Source organism: Furipterus horrens, unplaced genomic scaffold (genome assembly GCF_987537825.1).
Source record: "Furipterus horrens unplaced genomic scaffold, mFurHor1.1.pri manual_scaffold_4, whole genome shotgun sequence".
Classification (NCBI taxonomy): domain Eukaryota; kingdom Metazoa; phylum Chordata; class Mammalia; order Chiroptera; family Furipteridae; genus Furipterus; species Furipterus horrens.
This window is the reverse complement of record NW_028327174.1, coordinates 55656843-55681991: the sequence shown is the minus strand read 5'-3', so window position 1 is coordinate 55681991 and position 25149 is coordinate 55656843. Positions and strand designations below refer to the sequence as shown.

General features: G+C 43.0%; 1 protein-coding gene across 5 annotated transcripts; it reads left to right on the top strand.

Annotated features, from left to right (window-relative positions):
- Positions 1-995: 995 nt before the first annotated feature.
- Positions 996-19550, top strand: RNF41 (ring finger protein 41). Of its 5 annotated transcripts, none has more exons than XM_090273385.1 (8): positions 996-1160; positions 3641-3823; positions 10808-10969; positions 12665-12777; positions 16330-16601; positions 17689-17824; positions 18236-18339; positions 19182-19550. In XM_090273385.1, the coding sequence occupies exons 4-8, from the start codon at positions 12688-12690 to the stop codon at positions 19531-19533; spliced, it is 954 nt and encodes a 317-aa protein (XP_090129511.1). In that variant the 5' UTR covers positions 996-1160; positions 3641-3823; positions 10808-10969; positions 12665-12687; the 3' UTR covers positions 19534-19550. The 5 variants fall into 5 exon arrangements, with proteins under 5 accessions (XP_090129511.1, XP_090129510.1, XP_090129509.1 ...); XM_090273384.1 differs by lacking the exon at positions 10808-10969 and adding an exon at positions 2487-2534; XM_090273383.1 differs by lacking the exon at positions 10808-10969 and adding an exon at positions 2484-2534.
- The last annotated feature ends 5599 nt before the right edge of the window (positions 19551-25149 follow it).

Here is a 25149-nt window from a genome sequence, read left to right as displayed (position 1 = left end):
TCTCACTGATCTCAGCCCCCAAACCTCAGGTAACTGAAAAGAGGCCCAAACCTTTAGTTACCTCTGGGACTTGTTAGTCAACAGAATGTAGGTAGCTCAGTAATGTTGTGTATAATAAACCAAATACGTATAAACAAATGCACATATATGTGCATTACCATTTGCTTATCAAATATCCATAACAAACACTACTTAATACCAAATCAACCTAAGAGGTAATGTAATTGTGATGCCTTCGCAGCTTAATTAATTAATCCCTCACCTTCTTCTAGAGCGCTTTAGGCTCCACCTTGACTTTCCTCAGAGCTCAGATTCTCTCCCGCCCACCCCCAACCACGGTGTTGTATTCTAAGGAAATCAAACCCAGAAAGAGGGACATTTAATCTCCCTTCTCTCCCCTTAGGTGTTTCTGGGAATTCGAGTGTTCAGAGAACTGACATATATATGGCAGGAGTACGGCTAGTAGAGAGATGGGCAACCTATTGGACACCCTAGATCAAAGCTTTTCGGTCAGATACTCCTCCAATCCCCACTCGTTGGTCGCCTTGTTGACACAGTATCCACTCCCATGACTATGAGTCATAGGGTCGTAAGGCTGTGGGACGCTGATCACGGCTCTGGAAACCAAGGGGCCTGGCAGGTAGCAGATCACACTGCAGGACAGCCAACTCGAGACGATCTCGCACCACGCCGCATCAGCCTTAGGACACGGGATACGTGCGACCCTCCAAAGCGAAGTCTCACCCTGCAGGAAAGTCAGCCTCTGAATCAGCCCCTGACGTTCCCATTGGGAAGTACACAGGGTTCTCCCTCCCGAATGGCTATATAGTCCTTGTTGGGACCATAAAGACTTCCGGTCTACAGTGGAGGCCTGTCTAGCTTTCCTCCTTCGTTGGCCGCTCGTAGCTTTTAGTCTAGGTCTGAGTTAAAACAAAGAGGCGGGATTTGGTGACGAGCTTCCGTCGGGTTGCGTAGCAGCGGTGGGCGGGACAAAAGGCTGTCTCAGCAGCAGCGAGTGGTTGGAACCTTCCTCCCTCTCCTTCCTTTCCCAGTCCCCTCCTAGGAAAGGCTGGGACACGGCACCGGGGCTGTCCCGTGGCCGCTGCGGCCTCAGCTACAGCCGGGCTGGGGTACGGAAAGTCCAGGCTGCTTCCCCGGCGGTGCGTACTGCGCCTGCGCGAGCTTTACACCTAAAAGAGGGTGTGGGAAGGGAGGGGGCGAGGTCCCAGGTATTGGAGCCGGGGTTCGAGATATTGGAGGGCAGGAGATGGGAGTAAAGGTGAAAAATGGAGGAAGGGAGCAGCAATAGGAGGAGTCGGGAGGTGATAATGGGGTGCAGGAGGGTGGATTGTTGGAGAGGTCCAGTGAAGCCTTAAGAAGTGCGGGAGGGGGGCCTGCGCGGGCTGGAGGGCAGGGAGGAGGGGACCTCGGGGATCAACGTGGTGTTTAAATGGGCAATGATTGACGGGCTGGGAGGAGACGAGAGCATTCTGGGGGCTAGCCTGGGCAGGGGCGGCGGAACCTGAACCCCCGCCCTCCAAGCGCCATAGCTTGGCTCCTCTCCCGTGCCTTGTCTTTGGCAGCCTTGTCTTCCTCCTCCATTCCTTCCCCCTTCTCCCCCTCCTACCCTTCCATGAAGGAATCTCGCATTCCTTACATCCCTGCCCTGGGTTTGCGGCCAAGCCCTCTTCTCAGGCTTCACACACCGGAAAGCCTTCTCCAGTGTAGGACACGGGAAATCGAGGAGTGGGGAGGAGGGGGCTAAAAAAGGAGCAGAAAGCTAAGAGGGGTCAGGGGTGTTTTGCCTAAGGGATGACAGGCATCGTCCCCATTCAGAAACTGACTTCATTCCACCTAATAGCAAATGTGGCTGTTGAGACTGTTCAGGGGGACTGGGCTGTCATAATGATAGTCTAATCCCTTACTATGCAGGTGGTTTTAGAATCTGACAATAGGGCAAGAAGCTGATAGTGTTGCTGGCTGATAGTTTTCCCCCAAATAGGAATGGAGTAGACTAGTGCTCGGGAATCTGAGTGATGCAATAATGTAAATACCCTGTGTGCCCAGCTGACTGTGGCCGGGCCTGGTTCCCAGTAATTGAAAAGAAGAAACAAGCTTCTTTCAAGCATTTCCTCACTGGTTCTAAGTACTCTAAATTTATTTTGCATTCTGTTACTACAAATACCATACCTGAGAATAGCAGTATACAATATGCTTTCACATTTATTGCGGCGTTTGATTTTTTCAGGATAACATGTAAGGTAGAAGGCAGGTAATCATTTTCCCTACTTGACAGGGGTACGTGGCTTGCTAAAAGTCATACAATTGGCAAAGCTGGGGCCAGAAGCCAAATCTCCTAACTCCTCCTGGTCCTCCTCTCAGTTGAAAATCCTGTTTTATTATTGCCAAGGGAGCATTGAAGTAGGATTAGTTTTCCCAGCATGGGCAACTATTTGCTTTCTAAGTCTGGAACTTGTCACTAGAAGAGGACTGAGCAGAGCCAACGGCACTGGTTCCTGGAAGCATTTCTTGAGGTACGGGGCATATGCCAGGGTGTTGGGAAATACTGTGTTGTCTAAAAGGAAGAAGCATTATACCTTCCTTTGTATTATGGATGGGGAGAAACATATCAACTTACCCCCATCCCCCAACCACAGAGAAGAGAAAGTGTGGTCTGGCGTTGCACCTTTATCTCTGATTAGTTTAAAATAGCACGCTGAAGGTGTTGTGGTTGATGAACATAGTAAAGTAATAGGTAAGTGTACTAGACTCAGAAGATGAAATGGTCCCTGTTTTATGTATTAAAATCATCATCCTATTCCTTCTTAACACAGCCCTTAATCTGTTGATAGACATGTAATGGTGAGGAAAGGAGTTTGGATGGTTGCTTTTCTGCATAGTGTTGAGTAGATCTCTTAGCACTGTTCATTCAAAACCTTTTCTCCCTCTGCTTGGTTCCATCCTTTTATCCTTTTAGTAATGATTGTCTGGTCAGTCTAATCATACTGCTACCTCTAATCTTCTCAGTTGCCCCCCCCCCCCCAGAATAATTTCCCATTTTACTGCTCTTCTTTTTCTTCCTTTTTTTTTTTTTAAAGCCTGATTCCCTCAGGAATATGTTCTCACTTGGGAAGTTGAATTACACCTGTACCAACATTCTTGAGTATCTTCTCCTTATGAAATAGTATTTTCCAATTAGAGGATAGGACCAGAATTCTTTTTACATGAAATAATTTACATGAAAGCACTTCAGAAATATGAAAGCATCATACTGTGCATGTAAGGTACCATGGATCTAGGCATTGTATAGCCACAAACTTAGAACCTTTGACATACTGGTAGTTACTTGCACAAATAAAAGAACCTTTGTCTACTACAGACTTCTCCCCTTTCCTGCCGTTCTTCTCATCCATTTCTCTCCCTGGCTCAGGTATGTTTGAATCTCCTGGACCATGCATGTGATTCCTTAGCTAATGATTTCACTCCGTAGAGGGGAGTCCTGTATACCTAGCAGAGAAACCATAATGGAGTTGTCTCATCCTTCCCACCCAACTGCCAGATCTAAGTCTGTCCAATCTTACTGCCAAGTAGGAGTAGTCCTCCCTGACTTACCTTTTTCTTCCTGTTCCTATTAATACAGTGCTCCTGATTGTGACATCACATCCATCCCCTTGGTGATAGAGCTTATCACTGGGAAGGAAGACTCAGTTGGAGAATAGCCAACAAGATGGGTTACTGGGAGCGTCGTCTGAGTGGCACTGAGTGGAGGCAGCAGGGGGTTGGAGCCTTGTGAACAGGGAACCTGCCCCCCAACACTTGGAAGGTAAAGAGCCTTGATTCAAGAATCCCATTCCAGGCTTCAGTCCTTATCTCTGCCATTTTGGCTTGCTTCTGCTCTTGAAAACCTGCTTCTTAAAACTCCTTTCTGCATAAACCTTTTCATGATTTGCCCACATAAGTTTCTTCTTTGCATATTTATGTCTTAATGTTCTTTTTCCAAAGCAAAGAAGAAAGTTTATTTAGAAAGTCACACACAGAAGTAGAGAGAAGTGAGCCAACTGGGCTGCATGGACTCAGGAAACAAGTTACAGAGGTAGAGGAAGGGCCCTTGGAGCTTAGAGAGGAAGGCAAGGGTGATGCACCTGGGAAGAAGAGAGGGGAAAGGCATGGTGTGTTCCCCAAGAGAGCAGGGCCTGAGAAGGGGGTGGGGAAAGGCACTGGTGTGCGTGAGAGAGAGAGGGAGAGAGAGAGAGAGAGAGAGGGCTGGAAGGAAGGAATTAATTTTTACCTGTTGATAAATTGCTTAGTAAATTTTATGTCTTTATGTGTTTATGCTGTAAACTCACTCATTGGGCTCAAGTCTACACTTTAGTTTGAGGACAAGGATTGGGTTGACTTGGCTCTCCTGTCATGGGAGCTGTGTATATAGGATGGAGATGAGATTTGGTGTAATCACACAAATACTACTTGGTGCTGGTAACCAAGTGAGAGGTCCTGGCTGGCGTTTGAGGCCCGGTAGGCCTCATTTAGGTATTAGATGAATTCTTGAAGAATTGTATACCCTGTGGATTCTTTGTAAAGTGAATCCATTAAAGTGGACTAAAGCCTAATTTTAAAATCCTCAGCAGTAAATCCAGTATGGATCACAGCATTTTGGAATTAAGCAGAAACTTAGAGGTAATGTAGCCTCTCATTTCACAAGTGAGGAAAATGAGTTCCAAAGAACTCAGTTCTCTAAGAGGAGGTGTGACTTCATTCTAAAGATTCTACTGCTTAAATAAAAGAGACTCTTTCCTTTCACTTAAAAAGTCAAGAGAATTGCCCAAGGAGAGCAAAGTCAGTTAGTGGTAAAGCCAGGACACCTAACTGACCTATTTTTGTTTTAAATGCTGAATCTTAGAATCATGGGACTTGTAGAGCACCTTAGAACTTACATAGTCATGGGAATATTCGAGATCTTGCTCCTTGGCATATATTGTCAATTTGGCTCAAATAAACTTACAAAAATTAAAAAAAAAAACAAAAAACGTTATGTAACCCAGGATGCTTAGTTTCTTTAAGAAAAAAATATTTTTTAAAGATTTAATTAACTTATTTGGAGAGAGGAAGGTAGGGAGAAAGAAAGGGAGAGAAACATCAATCAGTGGCTTCTCATACATGCTCCAACTGGGGACCAAACCCGCAACCCAGGCATGTGCCCTGACCAGGAATCAAACCGGCCACCATTTGCCTTGTGGTATGATTCCCAACCAAATAAGCCACGCAGGCCAGGTCCAGGATGCTTATAGAGTAAGGAAACTAAAGCCCAGAGAGGTTAAGTAACTTGCCCAAGGCCACATATTTGGTCAGTTATAGAGCTAGAACTAGGGCTCAGGTTTCTGGATTCTTGACTCAGTTTTCTTTTTTTTCCAGACATATTCCTTCATTGTGAGACAGGAAAATAATGATGCAGTGTTTTGGGTATGCCTGTGAGACCCTTCACCAACTAATTTCTTCACTAGGTTGAAGTTCCTAGGAGTTACCTCTTTCCTTAAGGGGCCTTTTGCTTGTGCGTTTGGTGATTTGTAGTAATTGGGGCTGGAGGCTCCTCTGCCCTCTGCACATCTGTTGTATTCAAGGCAGAGAGGAGAATTAGCAGAAGGGACACAAATACCTGACTTTTACCCTTATGTTTTTGCCAAGAATCAGTGACAACATGCCTGGTTACCCTAAAATACTAATGATTCTTATCCAGTGTTTCTCTTGAGTGAGGGTGTGGATGTGTGTGTGAGTGTGCATGATTTGCACACCTGTACGTGGGTTGAAGAAACCCTAAATTAGGGAGGTTAAGTGTTTGAATTCCTTTACGAACAAACTGTTTTGAATTCCTAGCTCTCTTGAGGGGTAGTCAGAGAAAACAACTGCAGCGGTAAGTTTATTATAATGCTGACCAGGAATAGAGAGAAACCCCAATGTAACAGTGAGGAAGGAAAGTAACACAGTTAACCTGGTTTGGTTCTGGCCTGCAGAATAACAGGTGGCGAATGCAGTTTTCAGTTTGGGTTCAAGATATTCAAATCAGGGAGGCTGGCAGAACTTCTATAAACCTGAGGGGACACCTCAGCACTACTGGTTCCCCAATTTGAAACCTTTTCCAATTGCACAACTCAAGGAGACTATCCAGGAAACTGCTTCCCCTGGCTCTGGTCATTGGCTGTGACTCTTGAGATCTCTGTGGAAAGATAACCTGCCTCTGGACAGCCCTACAGCAGTGTTGAGTCCTAGAGACTAGAAGGAATAGTAAAGGAACCTAGGCTATCTGTTGGCCTATCTGCCTAGCGGCAGGGCAAGGCAGGGCAAGGAGCTGGCTTCCCAGGTGGTATAGATCCATGTCAACATTTCTTTCCCATAGATGACAAATAGGGAATGCCCTAATGATATTGGAAATCTAAATTTCCCCTTAATTATTGAGGCTGCACCACTGGAAGAATGCATTTATAGGAGGGTAGATAAATCAGGAGACTCTTAGCAGATTAAGGTTGGGGGTAGGGGTGGAGAGGGGAGTGTATTTGATTTAGGAAGAACAGTGCTTTACAGTGAGAACCTTGCAGCTCCTAACCCTGACTTGTGGCTTCTCACATCCTCTGGCCACCTGTGCAACAACTGAGGCAAGTTCTCTGCTGTTTCTTTTGAGGATGTGGGATCTCCCAAGGCCCCATTAAGATAAGTATTCAGCCCCAATGGGTGTGGCTCAGCGGTTCAATTCCCAGGCCAAGTCCCTGATCTCGGGCCCATGAAAGGCAACTGATCAATGTTTCTCTCCCTCTGTCTCCCTCCCTGTCCCTCTCTAAAAATAAGTAAATAAAATCTTTTTTCTTTTTAAATAAAAAAAATGTTTTCAGAATTTATATTCCTCTTTAAGACAATATTGTTAGCATTGATTTAAAATGAACAGTTCAGTGAAGCACAATACAAACTCTAGGCCAGTTTTCTACATAACAACAAAGATAAAAATGATAATGTTGCTTTAATTTTGCACCTTGCTCTAAGGTTAACTGATTTTCTCTCCTTTTAAAAAAAAAAAATTAATTATTTGTTTGTTTGTTTATTTATTTATTTTTAGAGAGAGGGGAAAGAAGAAAGAGAGGGAGAGAAACATCACTGTGTGGTTGCCTCTCACGTGCCCCCAACTGGGGACCTGGTGTGCAACCTAGTCATGTGCCCTGACTGGGAATCGAACCAGCGACACTTGGCTCACAGGCCGACGCTCAAGGGATAACTGATTTCTTAAAAAAAATTAAACTTTGCAGAAATATATAATATAGATTAAAAGTATAATCTCAGCATATAAATTTTAAAAATGGGCACACTACATATATTATTTTTTATTTTTAATTGTTTTTATAAAAATGAGACCATACTATACATACTGTTTTTGCAACTTGCATTTTCCAGTTTGAGAGGCAGATTATCACAGTGGGTAAAAGCTTGGACTCCGGAGTCAAGTTTGCCTGGGTTTGAATATAACTGAACCACTTGCTAGCTGTGTGCTTTTGGGCAAGTTTTTTAGCTTTTGTGCATCTGTTACTCATCTGTAAAATATGGATAATGACAGTCCCTACCTCGTAGAGTAATTCATAGAGTTGTAAGAATTCAATGAGTTAATATTTAAGAAATGCTTAGAATAGTGCCTAGCATATAATAATGCTCAATAAATGTTGACTTCATTATTATTTAATTGTATAAGTAAAACATGATCATTGTAGAAAAAGGGAAAACCAATAAAGAAAAACCGAATGGAATTCAAAATATTAAAAGTCTACATTTAGAGACAGCTTCTCTAATGTATTTCCTTATAGATGCTATCCAATATAAATGTTTTCACACATAAATATAAACATACTTTTTAAAAAAATGACACTGTAGCATGTATAACATGCAAAAATGTTTATTATATAAATAATAAATATATTTGAATTGTTTTATTTATTTAGATTTTATTTATTTACTTTTAGAGAGAGGGGAAGGGAGGGAGAAGGAGGGAGAGAAACAGCAATGTGTGAGAGATACATCAGTTGGTTGCCTCTCGCACGTCCCCAGCCCAGGCATGTGCCCTGAGAATCAAACCAGTGACCTTTCAGTTCACAGGCTGAGCCACACCACCCAGGGCTAAATACATTCTTAATAAGAAACAAATATAGCTAAGTCATATTAATGTTATATGGTCTCTCATTTTATAGATGGATATAAGGAATTCTACTGGATATCAGTGGGTTGTTTTTTTTTTTTTGCTATTAATAAACAATGATTATATAAACTACCTGATATATTGGTTTTATACCCCTGTATAATTCATCAACAGATTAATTATAAATATTTGGAGATATATTTGCTTTCATGTAGAGCCATCTCAGGTAGCCCCTCTTCTTGACTTTTTCTTTTGCCCCTTACCCTTGTTCCCAGCCCTATGTCTGGCCTACGAGAATGGCAGTAGTTGTCATCTAGAACAGCACTAACCAGTCTTAGGTTACATTAATTGAAGTAGAGAGGAAAGGAGGTGATAGTCCCGGCCTGTCCATGTGGTCAGTCCACATGTGGAACTCTGGGTACCTTATTTTAGAGTGACATAGGCATTCTAGAATGCTATGAGAGAAGTGAGTCTGGGCTAGATACTTCTCATCTGTGCTCTTCCTACACCCTATCTTGACCTTTCCCAGGAGTGTTTAAGAACTGTGTGACTGACTGTTGGGTACTATCTAGAGGATTCCAACCTTGGGATGTTAAACTGGATGGTCTCTTATGGCCCATTCTAACTCTAAAGGCAGAAATAAGACTGTCTTAAACAGGTCAATGGGAAAACTGGGTATGATCAAATTCTGCCATCTTTTATTCCTGTACTTCAAAAGTAAAAAACATTATGTATTATTTTTTATTCTCAAGTAATTTCTAAATTTAAGAAAAAATTTTTTTTCTGTATTTGTGGAAGACTAAAGTTGAATTCTGATTTTTTAAAAATGTATACTCATTAAAATATTTGGTAATTAAAAATAGAAGGAAAACATTATCTTCAGTCCTATACCCAAATAAATCACTGTTAACATTTTGATATTTCCTTCTGGTCTTTTTTCTTTTTAAAAATTTATCGATTTTTGAGAGACAGAAAAAAACATTGATTTGTTGTTCCACTCACGTATACATTCATTGGTTGATTTTTTTTTTTAAAGATTTTATTTATTTTAGAGAGGAGAAGGGAGGGAAGAAGAGAGGAAGAGAAACATCAATGTGTGAGAGATACATCTATTAGTTGCCTCTCACACGCCCCCAACTGGCGACCCGGCCTGCAGCCCAGGCATGTGCCCTGACTGAGAATCCAACCAGCAACCTTTTGGTTCTCAGGCTGGCACTCAGTCCACTGAGCCACACCAGCCAGGGCTGGTTGATTCTTGTATGTGCCCTGACCTGGGATCCAACCCACGACCTTGGCATATCGGGATGACACTCTAACCAACTGAGCTACCTGGTCAGGGCATCTTTCTTGTCTCTTTTTATATATGGATTATTTTTAAATATATGTTTTTAAACAGATCTGTACTCAATTTTGTGTCCTAGTTTTTTCACCTATTTATTATACCATGTTATTTCATATTCCCCAGAAACATTATTTAAAATAAATATATTATTCCATCAAATGGACTCATATTACCATAATCATTTAACTATACCTTTATTATTGATTTAAATGAATAAATGATTATCTGATTTTTAAAAGTTTCCTGGTATGATTTTTAAAAACCTATATGGGCCTCTTTTTGTACCATTCTTCCTTCCTTCCTGCTTTAAAGGTATCCCCCTTCCTATTTAACATAATTCCAGATCACCTCCCTACCTACTACCTCTGCCTCAGTGATCAGATTCTCTTGTCTTCATCTTTCCCTTTTCACTGGCTTTTCTCTCAGTACATAAACATGCTCATGCCCTTCTTATCATAAAGAAAAACAGCCCCAACATAACCCACTTCCTCAACTCCTGTCTTCCTCTAGCTAGTTCTCTTTCTCTTCCTTTGAAATCAAGGTTTTGATGAGTTACCTTCAGTGCCCCTCTCTGTCTCACCTTTTGTTTACTTGGAACCACTGCAGCCTGGCTTCCACTTCCAATAGCCAGGCCAAGGTGGTTGACAGTGACAGTTGCAGAGGGAATGTTAGTAAGCCCGAGGCCCTGAACTTTAAGGCCCTAGAGATGGAGGAACAAGTATAGTATAGAGAGATGGTGACCATGGAGGCCAGTGTAGTTGTAGCAATGTCACGGGGTGTCATTGTTCCTATGTAAGATAAATAAAGGAAGATAAGTGATTCCAGAGGTAGCCTTGTGATTTCTTGTATTCATAAGCTTGTGTATTAATTAGGATTTTAATCAGTTGAAAGATAAAAACCCAGCTCAAACCAACCTAAACATAATAGAGATTTTTTTTTTTAAAGATTTTATTTATTTATTTTTAGAGAGAGGGGAAGGGAGAGAGAAAGATAGGGAAAGAAACATCAATGTGTGGTTGCCTCTCGCGCACCCCCAACTGGGGACCAGACCCACATCCCAGGCATGTGCCCTGACTAGGAATCAAACCGGTGACCCTTTGGTTTGCAGGCTGGCGCTCAATCCACTGAGTCACACCAGCAGGGCTAAACATAATAGAGAATTTATTTATTCATGTAACTGATGTTGAAAAGCTGATTGTAGCTTTACACATGGTTGAATCTAGGACCTTAGAGAATCTCATCTGAATTTGATCTCTCAGCTCTAACTTTCTTCATTATTTGCTTCATTCTATGAACAGGCTGTCCTCATTAATGGCAGAGATGGTTACCAACCACTTTGATATGTGCTTTCTACCAGCTATACAATCCCAGGGGAAAGCTTCCTTTGTGAACTCCAGTAGAGGTCCCAGGTACCCCAACTCACTGTCCTGGGTTGGGTCACATGTCCACTAGGAACCAAGGTATGATTCCTGAAGGAAAACTGGAAAATAAGGTGTTAGGTTAGTAAAATAGTAGATGTCCACTCTATCCTGGTTGCTAGAAGCTCCCAGTTAAAGGTAACATATAAAGATTTTATTTTATTTTTTTAGAGACCGGGGAAGGGAAGGAGAAAGAGGGAGAGAAACACCAATGTGAGAAACATTGATCGGTTGCCTCTCATACACCCCCCAACCAGGGACCTAGCCCATAATGCAGGCATGTGCCTGACTGGGAATTGAACCGGCAACCTTTTGGTTTGCAGGCCAGTGCTCAATGCATTGAGCCACACCAGCCAGGGCAAGGTAACATCCAAATATTTCATACATTTTATTTATTTGTAAGAAACTGTGCTTGGTGTTATATTGAATACAGAATATGAGTTTCTGCTCTTAAGGAACTTTTAATCAAGTAGTAGAAATTAGATGTATACATAAATAAATGGCTATGATCATGTACTGAGTGCCTACTTTGTACCAGCAGGCACTTTGCTAAATGTTTTATATGCATTAGTGAGAGTCACTTCTATTACTACTTATATCCATTTTCTCTATTTATAAAAAAAAAAGACTTAGGCTTTGGAAGTTTACATGCTCTACCCAAGGTCACACAGCTAATGAACAGTAGAACTGGGGAGAACCCAATCAGTTTTGACTCAATTCAGTGCTGTAGTTTAGCTTGCACTTGACCTGTCAAGGCCTCTTTGAATTCATCCCTCCCCTACTATTTACAATTGGACAGTTTGGTTATAAATTCCTGAGAAAACTGATCAGCTCAGCTTATTTTTTCCAGGACATCACAGGTGATGGCTGGTCTGGGGATCGACTGCTATTACAGCAAGTGCTCATCTTTCATCCAATTAGCCCACCAGATGGCTGTCGACACAGGAGATTGAGTCACTATTCAGTGACCTCTTCTTTGGGTTTGACCCTTAGGAACCCAAAGAAGAGGCATGGCAGCTGCACTGCTTTGAGTCCTTGCTCTCCTGAACCTCTGTCCTTCTTTATCCCCATTTCCACCACCCAAGTCAGAGTCTCAACATCTCTCTCCTGCCTAGATGATCTTCCTGTCTCCAGTTTCACCTGTGTTGACAGAGTGATTCTAAACGAAAAATTGTATCCAGTCATTCCTTTTTAAGTATTTCAGTGGCTTCCCATAGCCTTCAAGATGAAGTCCAAACTCTGTAAGGGCTTGTCTCCAGCCTTGTGTCTGGACAGCACTTCTCTTGCACCCTTCAGGTCAGCCTTTTTCTGAACTGCTTAGTGTTCCCTGAATCCATCATATGCCCTCTTACTTCTGGGCCTTTCTTTGAATGTGCTATTTTTTGTGCCTAAAGCCCTAATGCCTGTCCTGCCCACATCCCGATCATCTAGCTAACTCTTACTTGTCCTGTTGGAAACTTCCCAATTCACCCTCTCCTTTCAGCCTGGGTTAGGTATCTACATCTCTTGCCCTCATAATGCCCTATACTTAACTCTATCAAAGCATTTATCACTTCATATTTTAAATGTATGCTATGTAATGTCTTTTCCCATTAGAATTAAGTTTCTTGGGTCACCCAAAATGACTGGCACATAGTAGGCTCTCAATAATAATGAGTCTTAGCAATGAGTTCAAGTTGGCACATGTTTGTAGGCTTCTTCTGAACTGACTTCTTTTTCCTCTGTGGTTCCTTCCAGGCCCTGGGTTTCAGTGATGAGACATGGGGTATGATGTAACCCGCTTCCAGGGGGATGTTGATGAAGATCTTATCTGTCCTATTTGCAGTGGAGTCTTGGAGGAGCCAGTCCAGGTGAGTCGGTCTGATGGCAGGTTTAGTGGGGCAACAGGTAGCAGTGGAGCTAGTACAAAGTATTCATAGGTAATGGGACCGATGGGGAAGTCATTGTGTTCTGACTCCCCATTGCCCCCCTTACTCCCTTCACACACACACAGAACGGAGGTTTGGGGCAGAGGAGCAGGGGAGCAGGGGCAACTACAAGAGGAACAGGTCTTTCCAGAGTCTGTCTAGAGGTGGATGCCACAGAAGTCCAGTGCTTCAGATTTTCTTCTGAGGTCACTGAGATTTTTCTGCTATAAAATGGTCAGCTGTTTGTTTTTGTCTTTTGACAGTAGCTTGAGGACTTCCTTTCCTCTGCAGGGGCTCTGACTAGGTTCTGTCTTCTTACCCATGATTGAACTTCTGGACTCTCCTGATAAGTTCTCTGCATTTTGATGATGTGTTTTGGGTAATCAGCCAATCTCCCTGCACGCCCTGCCTACTGCCTAACAAATAGGAAGTGGGGAACTGTATGTACTGACCTATTTTCTTCTTGGAATTTATTGGAAAAACCAATTTTTGAGGCAGCCATGTACTCTGCACTTGATATGAAAGCTGCCACCTTCAATAGATCATTTCTCTACCAGCCTTGCCAGACCAGAGTCAGTTGTATCTTCCTGGGGCAAGTGTGAGGAGAAGCTCATGATTAACAGGCAAGTATAATGAATGAGATGAATTCTTTTTTTTTTTTTAATTTACTCTTTATTATATATTTTTTCCATTACCATTTAGTCCCCTTATACTGCCCTCCCCCTGTGAGAAACGCTCACAGTAAAACACTGGAACACAGGACTTCAGCAGTAAAATGAGGTGTTTATTCATGAGTCTGCAGAGTTGGGTGCACAGCCGGTCAGGGGCATGTGCGTCAAAGCAGCAAGAGCCAACTGGTTTTATCCCTAATGCAAAGTAGTCCCTCCCCATTTTTTCATTAATTGAATACTCCATAGTTACAATCCAGTGCAATTGTCTAGGGGTATCAGATAATAGGTGTGGGGTAATAGGTAATAGGCATGGGGTAATAGGTACTAGGTCTGTCTGTAGCTCCCTTTGTTTTACTATTGACTCAGAGACTAACCCCCTGATTCATGATTCAATTACAGAATTGGTCTTAGCTGTTAATTATTTCCTACTGGTTTGAGAGTTACCAGCTTCTTTGTTCCTTTCACCCCCAAGATGAATTCTTAAGTTATTTTCCTGAGACATCAAACTGCATGGTCCTTATTGCCTGAACTCTGTAGATAACCAATTCATCCTCTGCCACTCCTGGCTAGCTAGAGGTAATCCCATTTTCCAAACCAGGACACTAGTCAGTGAAGTCTCATGGCCCTTACCCTACTCACTCACTGCTTACACAACTACTATATCCCAGCTCTCCTTTATACTTTGAGTTTATTCTTACTGTCCAGTTTTCAACAACCCAAAGGAGCACAGATGTCTGAGCTGAATGAAAATCAGCCTGTATTCCAATGGCAAGTAGCCCTGGATCTCTCCCCTGTCTTCTAGGCCTTTGCAGCCTATTGCTATTAGAAGCAGATGGTTAGGTGTGGAGCAGGCTATCCTGGTGTTGCCACTTCCCTCCCCACCCTGGCAGGGCCTTGTCTGTTTTCTGACACTGTCATTTGAGGAGAGGCACATGTGGAGAGGTCCGTGGCAGTTGGTGACTTTCTTATCAGAAACCACCCCCTCAACATTCAGGGTTTACCGTCTGAGGACCAGGCCAGGCAGACCTCATGTTGCCAGGTTACCAGCCATATTTCCAAGAATAGAAGGCCCCTGCTAGGGATGCTGATTTCCTTACATCATATTTATTTATTTTTTGAATAGGTAATAAACTCATGTGGTTCAGAAATCAAAATAGTATAAAAAGGTATACAGTGAGAACTCTTGCATCCTTGACCCAGTCCACCTAATCCATTCATCGATATCTGTTAGTTTATTTGGTAACCTTCTAGAATGTATGGGCAGATACAAGCAAGTACGAATATATATACATATATTCCCCCCTACACACACACCTTTTCCTCATGAAAGGATAGTATATTACATATTTCTGTAGGTCTAGTTAAGATGGTCACAAAAAAGGTGACAGTTGAGCTGAGGTCTGAATAAGGGACTATTCATGCTAAGATGTAGAGGAAGAACATTTTGGGCAAAGAGGAGCAGGAAAAGCAAAGGTCCTGCGACAAGAATGAGCTGGGTGCGGACAAGGAACAGAAAGAAAGCCAAAATTGCCTGAACACAGTGCTGGGAATGTGGCATGAGGGTCAGATGAGGCAGAATGTTATAGGTCCTAAGTAGGTGTTTGGATTTATTTTAAGTACAATGGGAAGCCATTGTAAAGCTTAAGCAGAGGAGTGATAATGATCTAGTATGTATTTTTAAATGCTCACTCTGGCTGTTGAATGTAGAATGGAATATAAAGGGGCAAGGTAGAAGTAGGGAGACCATTTAGAAAACATATTTAGTAATATGGATGAGAAATGATCACTTAAACTGGGTTAATGGCTGTAGAGATGGGGGAAAAGGAGACAAATTTAAAACTTTTTTAGAGGCAGGGTTTTTAAGATTTTGGAAAGAATCAAATGTCTTCAAGTGAAAAATAAAAATCTTAACAGTTGGATTAGTGATAACGACAATGACTTCTTTCCTTACAAAGCCTTCTGTGTTTCAGTCTTTGGTGTCTGTGGGTACCTTGAAGGCAGAAACTGTCTTTCTCTTACTGTCAGTCCCTAGCGAAGTATTTGGGACCTAGTAGGCACTTCATTCATTCATTCATTCATTCATCAACACCTACTAAATGCTTACTATGTTTGTCCCATGGCAGAGGCCAGATAATGTCTCCACAGAGGCCAGAGAATCCACTCACTTTGAGGAATTAACTTTAGAGGTTACCTGAGTTATCAAGGAAGTAGGCTGAAATATGATTTTTATGAAACTGAAAAGAATATGATTCTGTAAAAAAGCAGCCCTGTTTTAGAGGGTGGGCCCACACAGAAACAATTCAACCTCCCCCCAGGAGTTTTGGGCTTTTGTTCTGTTGCTTTCTTACATTGAACTTTTACCAGTAATTCTCTGCCACCCTCCAGCTCCTTCACCCACCCCTTATACTTCAAGACCTGTATTGAATTCTGTCCTCTGCCCTGATTGACCTAGCTTAGAAAGTTCTCACCCTCCTCTGAATTTCTTTAGTAATTATTGTGTGTGCAATCCAGTTGGTAATTAATAATTGAGTGCCTTATGTCACTCTCCTATTGTCCTGGAATATTATTTATATCTTGTTACATAACTTATTGTTACTTGTTTGTCTTATGTCACAATCCAGTTGGAACCTTGAACACAGGAAACCTCTCTGAAGCCTGTCCCTTGTTATACTTCGCTTGCCCATAGTGCAGCTATCCTTTGCTGTGACACCAGGGACCTCTGGTCCTGGAGGCTGCTCAAAGGCTTGATTGGCTTTTCGAGTTACATACAGGCTCTTAGCTCTTGCTAATTCTGTTGTGCCCTTTTGCTCCGCTCTCCCTCTAGGCACCTCATTGTGAGCATGCTTTCTGCAATGCCTGTATCACCCAGTGGTTCTCTCAGCAGCAGACGTGTCCGGTGGATCGTAGCGTAGTGACGGTCGCCCACCTACGTCCAGTACCTCGGATCATGCGGAACATGTTGTCAAAGCTGCAGATTGCCTGCGACAACGCTGTATTTGGCTGCAGTGCTGTTGTCCGGCTTGACAACCTAATGTCTCACCTCAGCGACTGTGAGCACAACCCAAAACGGCCTGTGACCTGTGAACAGGGCTGTGGGTAAGATTCCTTCCCTTCTGCCCCACATGGACACATGGATAAGAGCTTTCCCATTTATACCTCTCCCTGGACCCCCTGCTCACTGGTTGAGGTGCATGTAGATGAGGAGTGTCCTTGGCCTCCCTGGCATCCTGCCCGAAGATCTCACTTTCAACTATGATCTTTTTGTTCTTACTTTAATATAAGGGAGACAGAAATTCAACAATCTGTATGATAGCACTAGACTTGATTTACTTTATTCTTCCCTTTAACTCCAGTATTACTTTATTTTTGTCAGATTGCTCTAATTTCCAGCCTTCTCCCTTTTTTTCCCTTTCTTTGGGGTGTGAAATATTTGATTAAATGCTGTTAGGGCTATGAATATAGGTCTTCTCAAGAGTGAATGCACAGACAGAATCTGTGGGAGGAAAGGAGAGCCATGTGGTAGCTAAAACATGCCCTTAGAGAGGGAAAGAAGCCCAGAAAAAGCAGATAGCAAAGGGGTAAAGGGGGACCTGGAGAGGAGAGTGTAAAGAGAAGAAACAAGAGAGAAGACTGAAGTTAGAAATGAATGGATGTTAGCCCTGACTAGTTTAGTTTAGTGGGTTGAGCATCGCCCGCAAACCAAAAGGTTACCGGTTCATTTCCTGGTCAGGGCATGTGCCTTGATTGCAGGCCAGATCCCCAGTTGGGGATGTGTGAGAAGCAACCAATGGATGTTTCTTTCCCTCTCTTTCTCCCTCTCTTCCCCTTTCTCAAAAATAAATAAATAAAATATTTAACTCTTTGAGTGCTAACATCACTGAGCAGCGTGGACAAATTTTCCCAAAAGTGCCAGCGTCACTCTTAGTGACTCTTTTCGATGGCTATAAATGTAAATAACAATGAAATAATTCATATTTTATGTTTTGTACCTCAGGTTATTTATTGAAATAACTTTGTCTCATGTTGATCCAAATTTCGAATTACACATGGCACTCAGAGGGTTAAAAAGAAGTAACTGAGTGTTAGAGATCTGGGGTAGGAGAAAGCCCTTGCAGCAAGTTTCAGCCTTTGCCCACATGTCCCACTGAATGCTTCTGTTCCCTTTTTTCACTCTGGGCGGCAGCCTGGAGATGCCCAAAGATGAGCTGCCAAACCACAACTGTATTAAGCACCTGCGCTCAGTGGTACAGCAGCAGCAGACACGCATCGCAGAGCTGGAGAAGACCTCAGCTGAACACAAACACCAGCTGGCGGAGCAGGTAGGGCCCAAAGAACACGGGGAAAAACATGTCCATAATATGCAAATAACCACATGCTTGTGGGTGGTATGCACTGTGTGGGCTGCAGATCTGTGCCTGTGCTTGTGCACCTGGCCGAGTAGATACTGTGCCTGCGGCTCAGTAAGGAATCAGATTGTAGCTCTTCTCCCTTCCCTTCATCCCCTCAATGTCAGCCATTCACCTACCGTTTGTCAAATGCCTTCTCTACGAAGATGCTTTGCTAAGCACTGGGGATACAGCTGTGAATGAAACAATCATATCCCTGTCTTCCTGAAGTTTACAGTCTGGTGGTTCCTCCGATTTCTCAGTTGCCCTCATTCTTGGATAAACTTTTGTCTCTCATCTGCTCTCTGCCTGAACCATCATCCCTGGTTCTCTTCCCTCTAACAGAAGCGAGACATCCAGCTGTTGAAGGCATACATGCGTGCAATCCGCAGTGTCAACCCCAACCTTCAGAATTTGGAGGAGACTATTGAATACAATGAGATCCTAGAGTAAGTTTCACTCAGGACGTGGAGTTATTCCACATCCTGGCACTGAGCCCTGAAAGGAGGAGGAGCAGGGAGTGGCAGAAGGCGGGTAATAGGAGGGCTGGGCTGGGGCCACCACTTTTTATATGTTGGGATGAAGGACAAGAGCAGAAAAGAAGAGGATAACCTTATTTTAGGGGGTGGGTGGAAAGAAAGCTTACCCAGGAATGCAGTATTTTCCAGAATTAGGTGAGTAGCCACATATACAAAGCTCTGTATTGGAGGCTTTGGAGTGCTAGGGGGGTCAGAAAGCAATAGAAGATATTTTCTGTCTTTAGGTAGCTTACAATCCAGAGAAGGAAAGAATATAAACCCAGAAAAAGGGATTTAAAACTGTGATGAAGTAAACAAGCAAAGTCTAAGACCCCTTTCAGTTCTGGAGCCCTATACATCTCACGGACCGAAGTGTTTAGGGTGAATCAGTACATACAGTGCAAATAGTGCTGTGGGACCCAGTACGGAGGAGTAATCGCTTCCTTCAGTAAACATGCACTGAGCACTTAGTACTTCCCAGGCACTGTGTGTGCTGTTGGGGTTTTTAAGAAAAATAGCAGGGACCCTACACTCTTGGAGTTTAATTGGGTAAGTAACATGTGGTGACTCAGATGGGACTGCCTAGGGAAAGATTAGTAGTTTCTAAACCAATGATGGATGGATGGCTAGATGGATGGATGGAAGGAAGGAAAGAAGGGAGGGAGAATCGGGTTAAGCTCAGTGTAGAGTGCGCGGTCATTCCTATTAGGAAAAGAAGCAATGCAGAGAAAGAAGGTGAGCTGAGGTGACCATCTCCTTCTCCCTCCACACAGGTGGGTGAACTCCCTGCAGCCAGCAAGAGTGACCCGCTGGGGAGGGATGATCTCCACCCCAGATGCTGTACTCCAGGCTGTGATAAAGCGCTCCCTAGTGGAGAGCGGCTGTCCTGCCTCTATTGTCAACGAGCTGATAGAAAATGCCCATGAGCGAAGCTGGCCCCAAGGTCTGGCCACACTAGAGACAAGACAGATGAATCGGCGATACTATGAGAACTATGTGGCCAAGCGCATCCCTGGCAAGCAGGCTGTTGTTGTGATGGCCTGCGAGAACCAGCATATGGGTGATGACATGGTGCAGGAGCCAGGGCTTGTCATGATATTTGCGCATGGCGTGGAAGAGATATAGATCTCAGTGGGCTGCCAGGAAGAGATGGAAATCAAAATCTCATCACTCCAGTAGCTGAGCCCTGAGTCCTCCCCACTGTCCTTAATACTGTGGCTTATACTTGAGCCACACATCTCCCTGCTCTTCTGGCACTGAAGGGCCCTGGAACACTTTGCTCAGCCTTTCAGGTGGGAAACTCAGATTCCCTTCTTTTGCCTAATTTCTTCCCCTAAGATGTCTGTAAATTTTCAGTTTGGTTAGGAGAGTCCCCATCTCTATCTGTTTTTCTGCCTAGGGTCCCTGGTTCCAGATATTTTCAGAAAGCACAAAGATACTCATTTTGTCCAGAGGATCAGGGTAGAGTGAGAAATGAGAAATCTTAAATCATTCCCCTCCTTCAAAACCAGGGGATCGGAGCAGGCAGACCTGTTGACTCTAAACACTTACAGGGCAGCTCTGAGGAGCAGGCATCCTGAAGAAATGGTAAGGGTGGAACCAAAACCCTAGAAATAATAAGCCAGTAACTAGCCATTATTGATGGCCCTTAGGGGAAGACTGGACCTCTGTGCCAAGCAATACCTTGTTCAGCCCACCTTAAAGGTGCGGGCCACCACTGGGTCTGCATGTGTGCAAACTGGGACGCCGAAAGTGTCCAGATGAGCTCTTTCCTATACTTTCTCTTGATTAGGGAATGACAGGAATGGTGGTAGGGGGTTAGTCTATTGGGGTGAGTATGCTGAGCAAGCAGCAGCACTCTGGCTTTGCTGAAATCAGGTAGGCAACTCCCTCCTCTGGCACAGGCGGTAATAGTTCCGTAGCCTCCTCTCCAGCCCTGTGATTGTAACCAGTTATGCTGATGATTCCCTTTGGCAATTGTTGTTTGTTTATATTTCACTCCCCCCCCGCCCCTCCCCCCCTTTTTGTTTTTTGTTTTTTTTTTAAGAATGGCCTGGTTATGGCTACCCCACTTTTCCAGCCCAGCCACATTGTTGGCAATTTAATTTATTTACTTTTTTTTTTTAAAGAAAGGAAAAAAAAAAAACTTAAAGCTTTTCTTTTGCTGTTCCTGTGGTGGGGATTCTGGATAGGGTGGGACAGGGGTGGGATGTGTTTTATATTTTTCCTTTTCAGCACAACCTTTGGCTTTAATATAGAAAGGGCCAAGGGAGTCCCTTGGCTGAACATAGGTCTGCCCCAGCCCTCCATAACTCCATCTGAGATGAGGAGCTTCCTCTATTCCAGCATTGATGCCTGAGCCTTTTGGAGAACTTTGCTCCTGGCCCTTCCAGGGTCTTATCGTAAAACTCTGGATTTAGAGTACTCGTTTCAAAGAAACTCCCTTCCCCCACTTCCTTGGAGATACATAGCTGGGTTCTAAGCTTCACCAGGCAAGGTCAAATAAAAATTAGGTCTTTGTCTCTGGATACAGGCAGTACGCTGTTTCACCCATGCTCCTTACGGACTGCAGCTCCATTTCAGGCTCCCTGGTGCACTCTGTGACCTCTGGGGTAACTGGCAGAGTAAGAGAAGGGGAGGAATAAGTGGGTGCAATTATTTTAATATGCAGGTGGGAGTGGGGTTGAAGAGAGATGGCCAACTAATAGCTTCTTCTCTTTTTGGAGTTTTAGTCCAGGCCAACTTGCTGTAGGTCTGGGTAGTTGGGTCATGGCTCCACTAGGATTGGCGTGGAGGGACACAGCTGGAAGGGAGTGGGGAACAGTCATATGTTTCAGTCAATGTTTCATTGTGCTCAGGAATTTGAAAACGCTGCTATACTTAATTTGGTTACTACATTTCTTACACTCCACGTGCCCCTGCCTGCCTTACCAAGGTCCATACCCTCCTGTCATCATCCTCAGATAGAGCCAGGAAGCTCAGTTCCAGCTTCCCCACCCTTTGCACTAGTGTCTCTGAAGGTTGCTGATTGTGTTACATGTGCTGTTCCATGACGTTGACTGCACTAATAATAAACCTTTCCCTCAACTCTAAATTCTTAATTCAATATCACTCCCCTTGTGAAGTTTTCTCCTCTGTTTTGGCCTTTTTCTCACCTTAACTCCCCTTCCTTCTTCCTTACTTTGTAACCCAGCTTTGTCTTAGAACTAACCTGTTTTAGGATATCTGTTTGGAATTAGTGGGCATTTCACATCTTCTTTGCCCTGTGTGCCCTCCTGCATCATCCTTCCTGTCTCCTGTTCTGTAGCAGCCAACACTCCAGTGATCAGATTTTTGTTTTTCCCAGGGTCTGCCTCTGCCCCAAATTCCACAGCTTGTGCTCCTGGGGTTTGGGGACACTTCCCAGAAAAGATGCGCATGGCACTTTTCTCCCTTTTTCCATCTTTGTTTTGGAATCTGGGATTCTATCATAGGCAAGGAAGCCTCTGTCCCCCAATGCCTCCTAACCGAGAGCAAATGTGAGGAAGGGAACCTGAATGACTTGACTATCTGCTGTGATTGTCAAACCTTGATAAAGCCTTTTGTAGGCATTTGCTGCCACCTTCTCCCTGTCATGAGGAAAAGTATTCTTTTCCCCAGGTATTACATTTTAAATTTGTTGAGCATTTATTACGTACCTAATGTAAATCTAATAGTTCTCTAGACACTCTAGGGGTATTAAGGGGGAGGCATATGGGCATTCTTGAGCCAACTGAGTCTCTACTACACTTTCATACACACAAAATCTGATGATAAATAATGGTGAATACATCATAATATAGAGCATAAGAGGCAATATATGTACTCTAGGGGTACCAGTAGTGCTTTTTAATTTTTTCTGAATTTCCTTCAAAATTACTAATTTCAGAACCTGCTGCTTATTCTTTTGAATGTCAATGTCATGAATGGTACCAAATGTTTCTCTGAGGGTAGATTTGGTTTTTGGAAACAATAGTCAGACTATTCTGCAAGGTGCTCACTAGGGTGGGGGTGGGAGAATTCATGTAGCAAAATGGCATCTACCTTTAAAGACTTATTCCCTAATGGAGATGAGTACATACTAAGACATAATAAATGTCACAAGTGGATTTACAAGCAATACATGAGCAGAGGGAAGATAAAGCCACTGATTGCGATGGGTACCAGGAAAGAGTTTCAGGAGAAGTGGCATTGGTTCTAGATCAGAGTTTGGCAAACTACAGCTTGCATCCTGCTGTCTGCTTTTGTTAAAAAAAAAAAGGATTGGAACACAGCTGTGCCTGTTTACATGTTGTCTGTGGCCGCTTTGAAATCACAACAGCAAAGCTGAGTAGTTGTACAGAACTATAGCCCACAAAACCTCAAATATTTGTTTTTGGTCCTTTACAAAAAGTTTGCCAACCCATTCTAAACTTTTAAGGTCAGGAGTATGGGTGGAGAAGTGTAGAGAGAGTTGTTTTAACTTTTTTACTTCAATATATATATTTGAAAAATCAGAATATTTTACACACTGCCAAAGTAACAAGTGCTTAAAATTAATAATATAACTTTAATCTAATACAAACCTATATTTACATTTCCCCAATTGTCCCAAGAAAAGACCTTCTAGAGCTAATGTTTGTCTAGCCTGGGATCTAATCCAGGAACTGCATTACACCATGTTCTATGTCTTGACTCTCTTAATCTGGATTCCTGGAACATTTTTTTGGTAACACTAATTTATGGAAGAGATTGGGCCAGTTGCCCTGGGGAGTGGTCTTTTGGATTTGACTGTTTTTACAGTGCCCTTTTAACTTTTTCCTCTAGCTCCTATTTTTGCTAAACAGAATTAGATCTGGAGTCTGAGAGATTCAAGTTAAACAGTTCTGGGGACAGAAGACATTGCAGGAGAGATGTTCTTTATGTTGTATAACATCAGGAGATAGGCCCAGTTGTCCTACCACTAGCCTGATCTTTTCATTGTGCACTTGTAGTGGAATTTCTTTTTTAAACAATCGGCATTTTATTTTATTGAGAGAGGAAAGGACAGAGAGAGAAGCATGGATTTGTTATTCCACCAATTTATGTATTCATTGGTTGTTTCTTATGTGCCCTGACTGGAGATCGAACCCACAACCTTGGTGTATCGGGACAACACTAACCAACTAAGCTACCCAGCCAGGGTTATACAGAGATATTTTTAAAGTTGACTAGGTGACAAATATGTGCCTTGAGAGAAAGGCAGCTGGCAGTGTAGCTCTGGTTGGTTGCCACTGTACACAGGGCCCAGGGCCCAATATTGCCAAATCTTATTTTTCAAGAACCTTTGGACATCCTAATTTTATGCTAAATCTCACAACTTATCTTTTTTTAAAGATTTTATTTATTTTTAGAGAACAAGGAGGGGAGGGAGAAAGAGGAAGAGAAACGTTGATGTGTGAGACATGGATCAGCTGCCTCTCACAGGACCCTAGCCAGAGATCTGGCCTGCAACTCAGACATGTGCCCTGACTGGGAATTGAACCAGTGACCTTCTGGCTTGCAGGAGGATGTCCAACCCACTGAGCCACACCAGTCAGGGCTAAATCTCACAACTTTTAAATGTTGGGTCAGCTTTTTTTAAAAAAACTGCTTGTGGGCCAAAAAAAACAAAAAAACCCCACAAAACTTTAGGGTCTACCAGTGTCCAACCACTGTTAGGCTGGAATCAGTATGAATAAAAACAAGTGGAGATGAAGGCTATGTTGAGGAAAGAAAAGACTAGTGTAATCTGGAGCACAGAATTTTTGGAAGGAAATTATGGAGATAAGGCTAGAAATAATTTGGGGCCAATGCTTAGAAGGCCTTGAATACATGGCAGGGAATTTGGACTTTAATTTTACAGGTAAGTTTTTGAGAAGAGAATTGACTTCCAACTCATGATTTTAGTGGCAGTGGTAAGACAGGTTTGCCATAATTCATGCAAAAGAGGATTAGACCTTGAACAGAACAGGAAAGGACAGGTGACATCATCCAGGGAAAACAACGGACAGGGCTTAGTAACTGACTATAGAGTCATTCAGCCAACATTTATAGCATACCTGTCATGTGCCAGATGTGGTGCCAGGCATTTGAGATACACAAATAATTGAGAACCAAGTCTTTAAAGGAATTTTCAGCTTAGTAGATGCACTTGAACAAGTAATGGGGAATACAGGGTAATGTATTGCTAATAGATAAGGACTAAGTACAATGCACAAGAAGAGGAAAGGGGTCAGCTACCTACCTGGTGGATGCAAGAGGGAAGGTTTCTCAGAGGAATCACTGGAGCTGAGTTTGAAAGGATAGGCCATGAGGAAAGGGGGTAACAGATCACGCAATTACTGTGAGTCAGACACTATTCTAAGTATGAAACATCTAGTCAGCCCAGCTTTATAAAAGGGCTCTATTATCTCCGTTTTCTATGTGGGGAAACTGAGACAAAGGACAAAATTCACGCAGCAATTAGAACTGGGATTTGAACCCAGAGAAGTCATTCCAGAGTCTGTGTTCCTAAGGACTACACTTAACAAGGGGCACTTAACCAAAGATGAGTCAGAAAAAGACAAGTTTCTATTCTAGTCTGTATAAATGAGAAGAGTGTCTGTCATTAACCTGAATAGGAAGGAGAGGATGAGTAGGTTTCAGAGGTGAAGTAATAAGCTCATTCGGGGAACATTGGGCTGGAAGTGCTTCCATATAGAGATGTTTAGCCATTAAATGAAA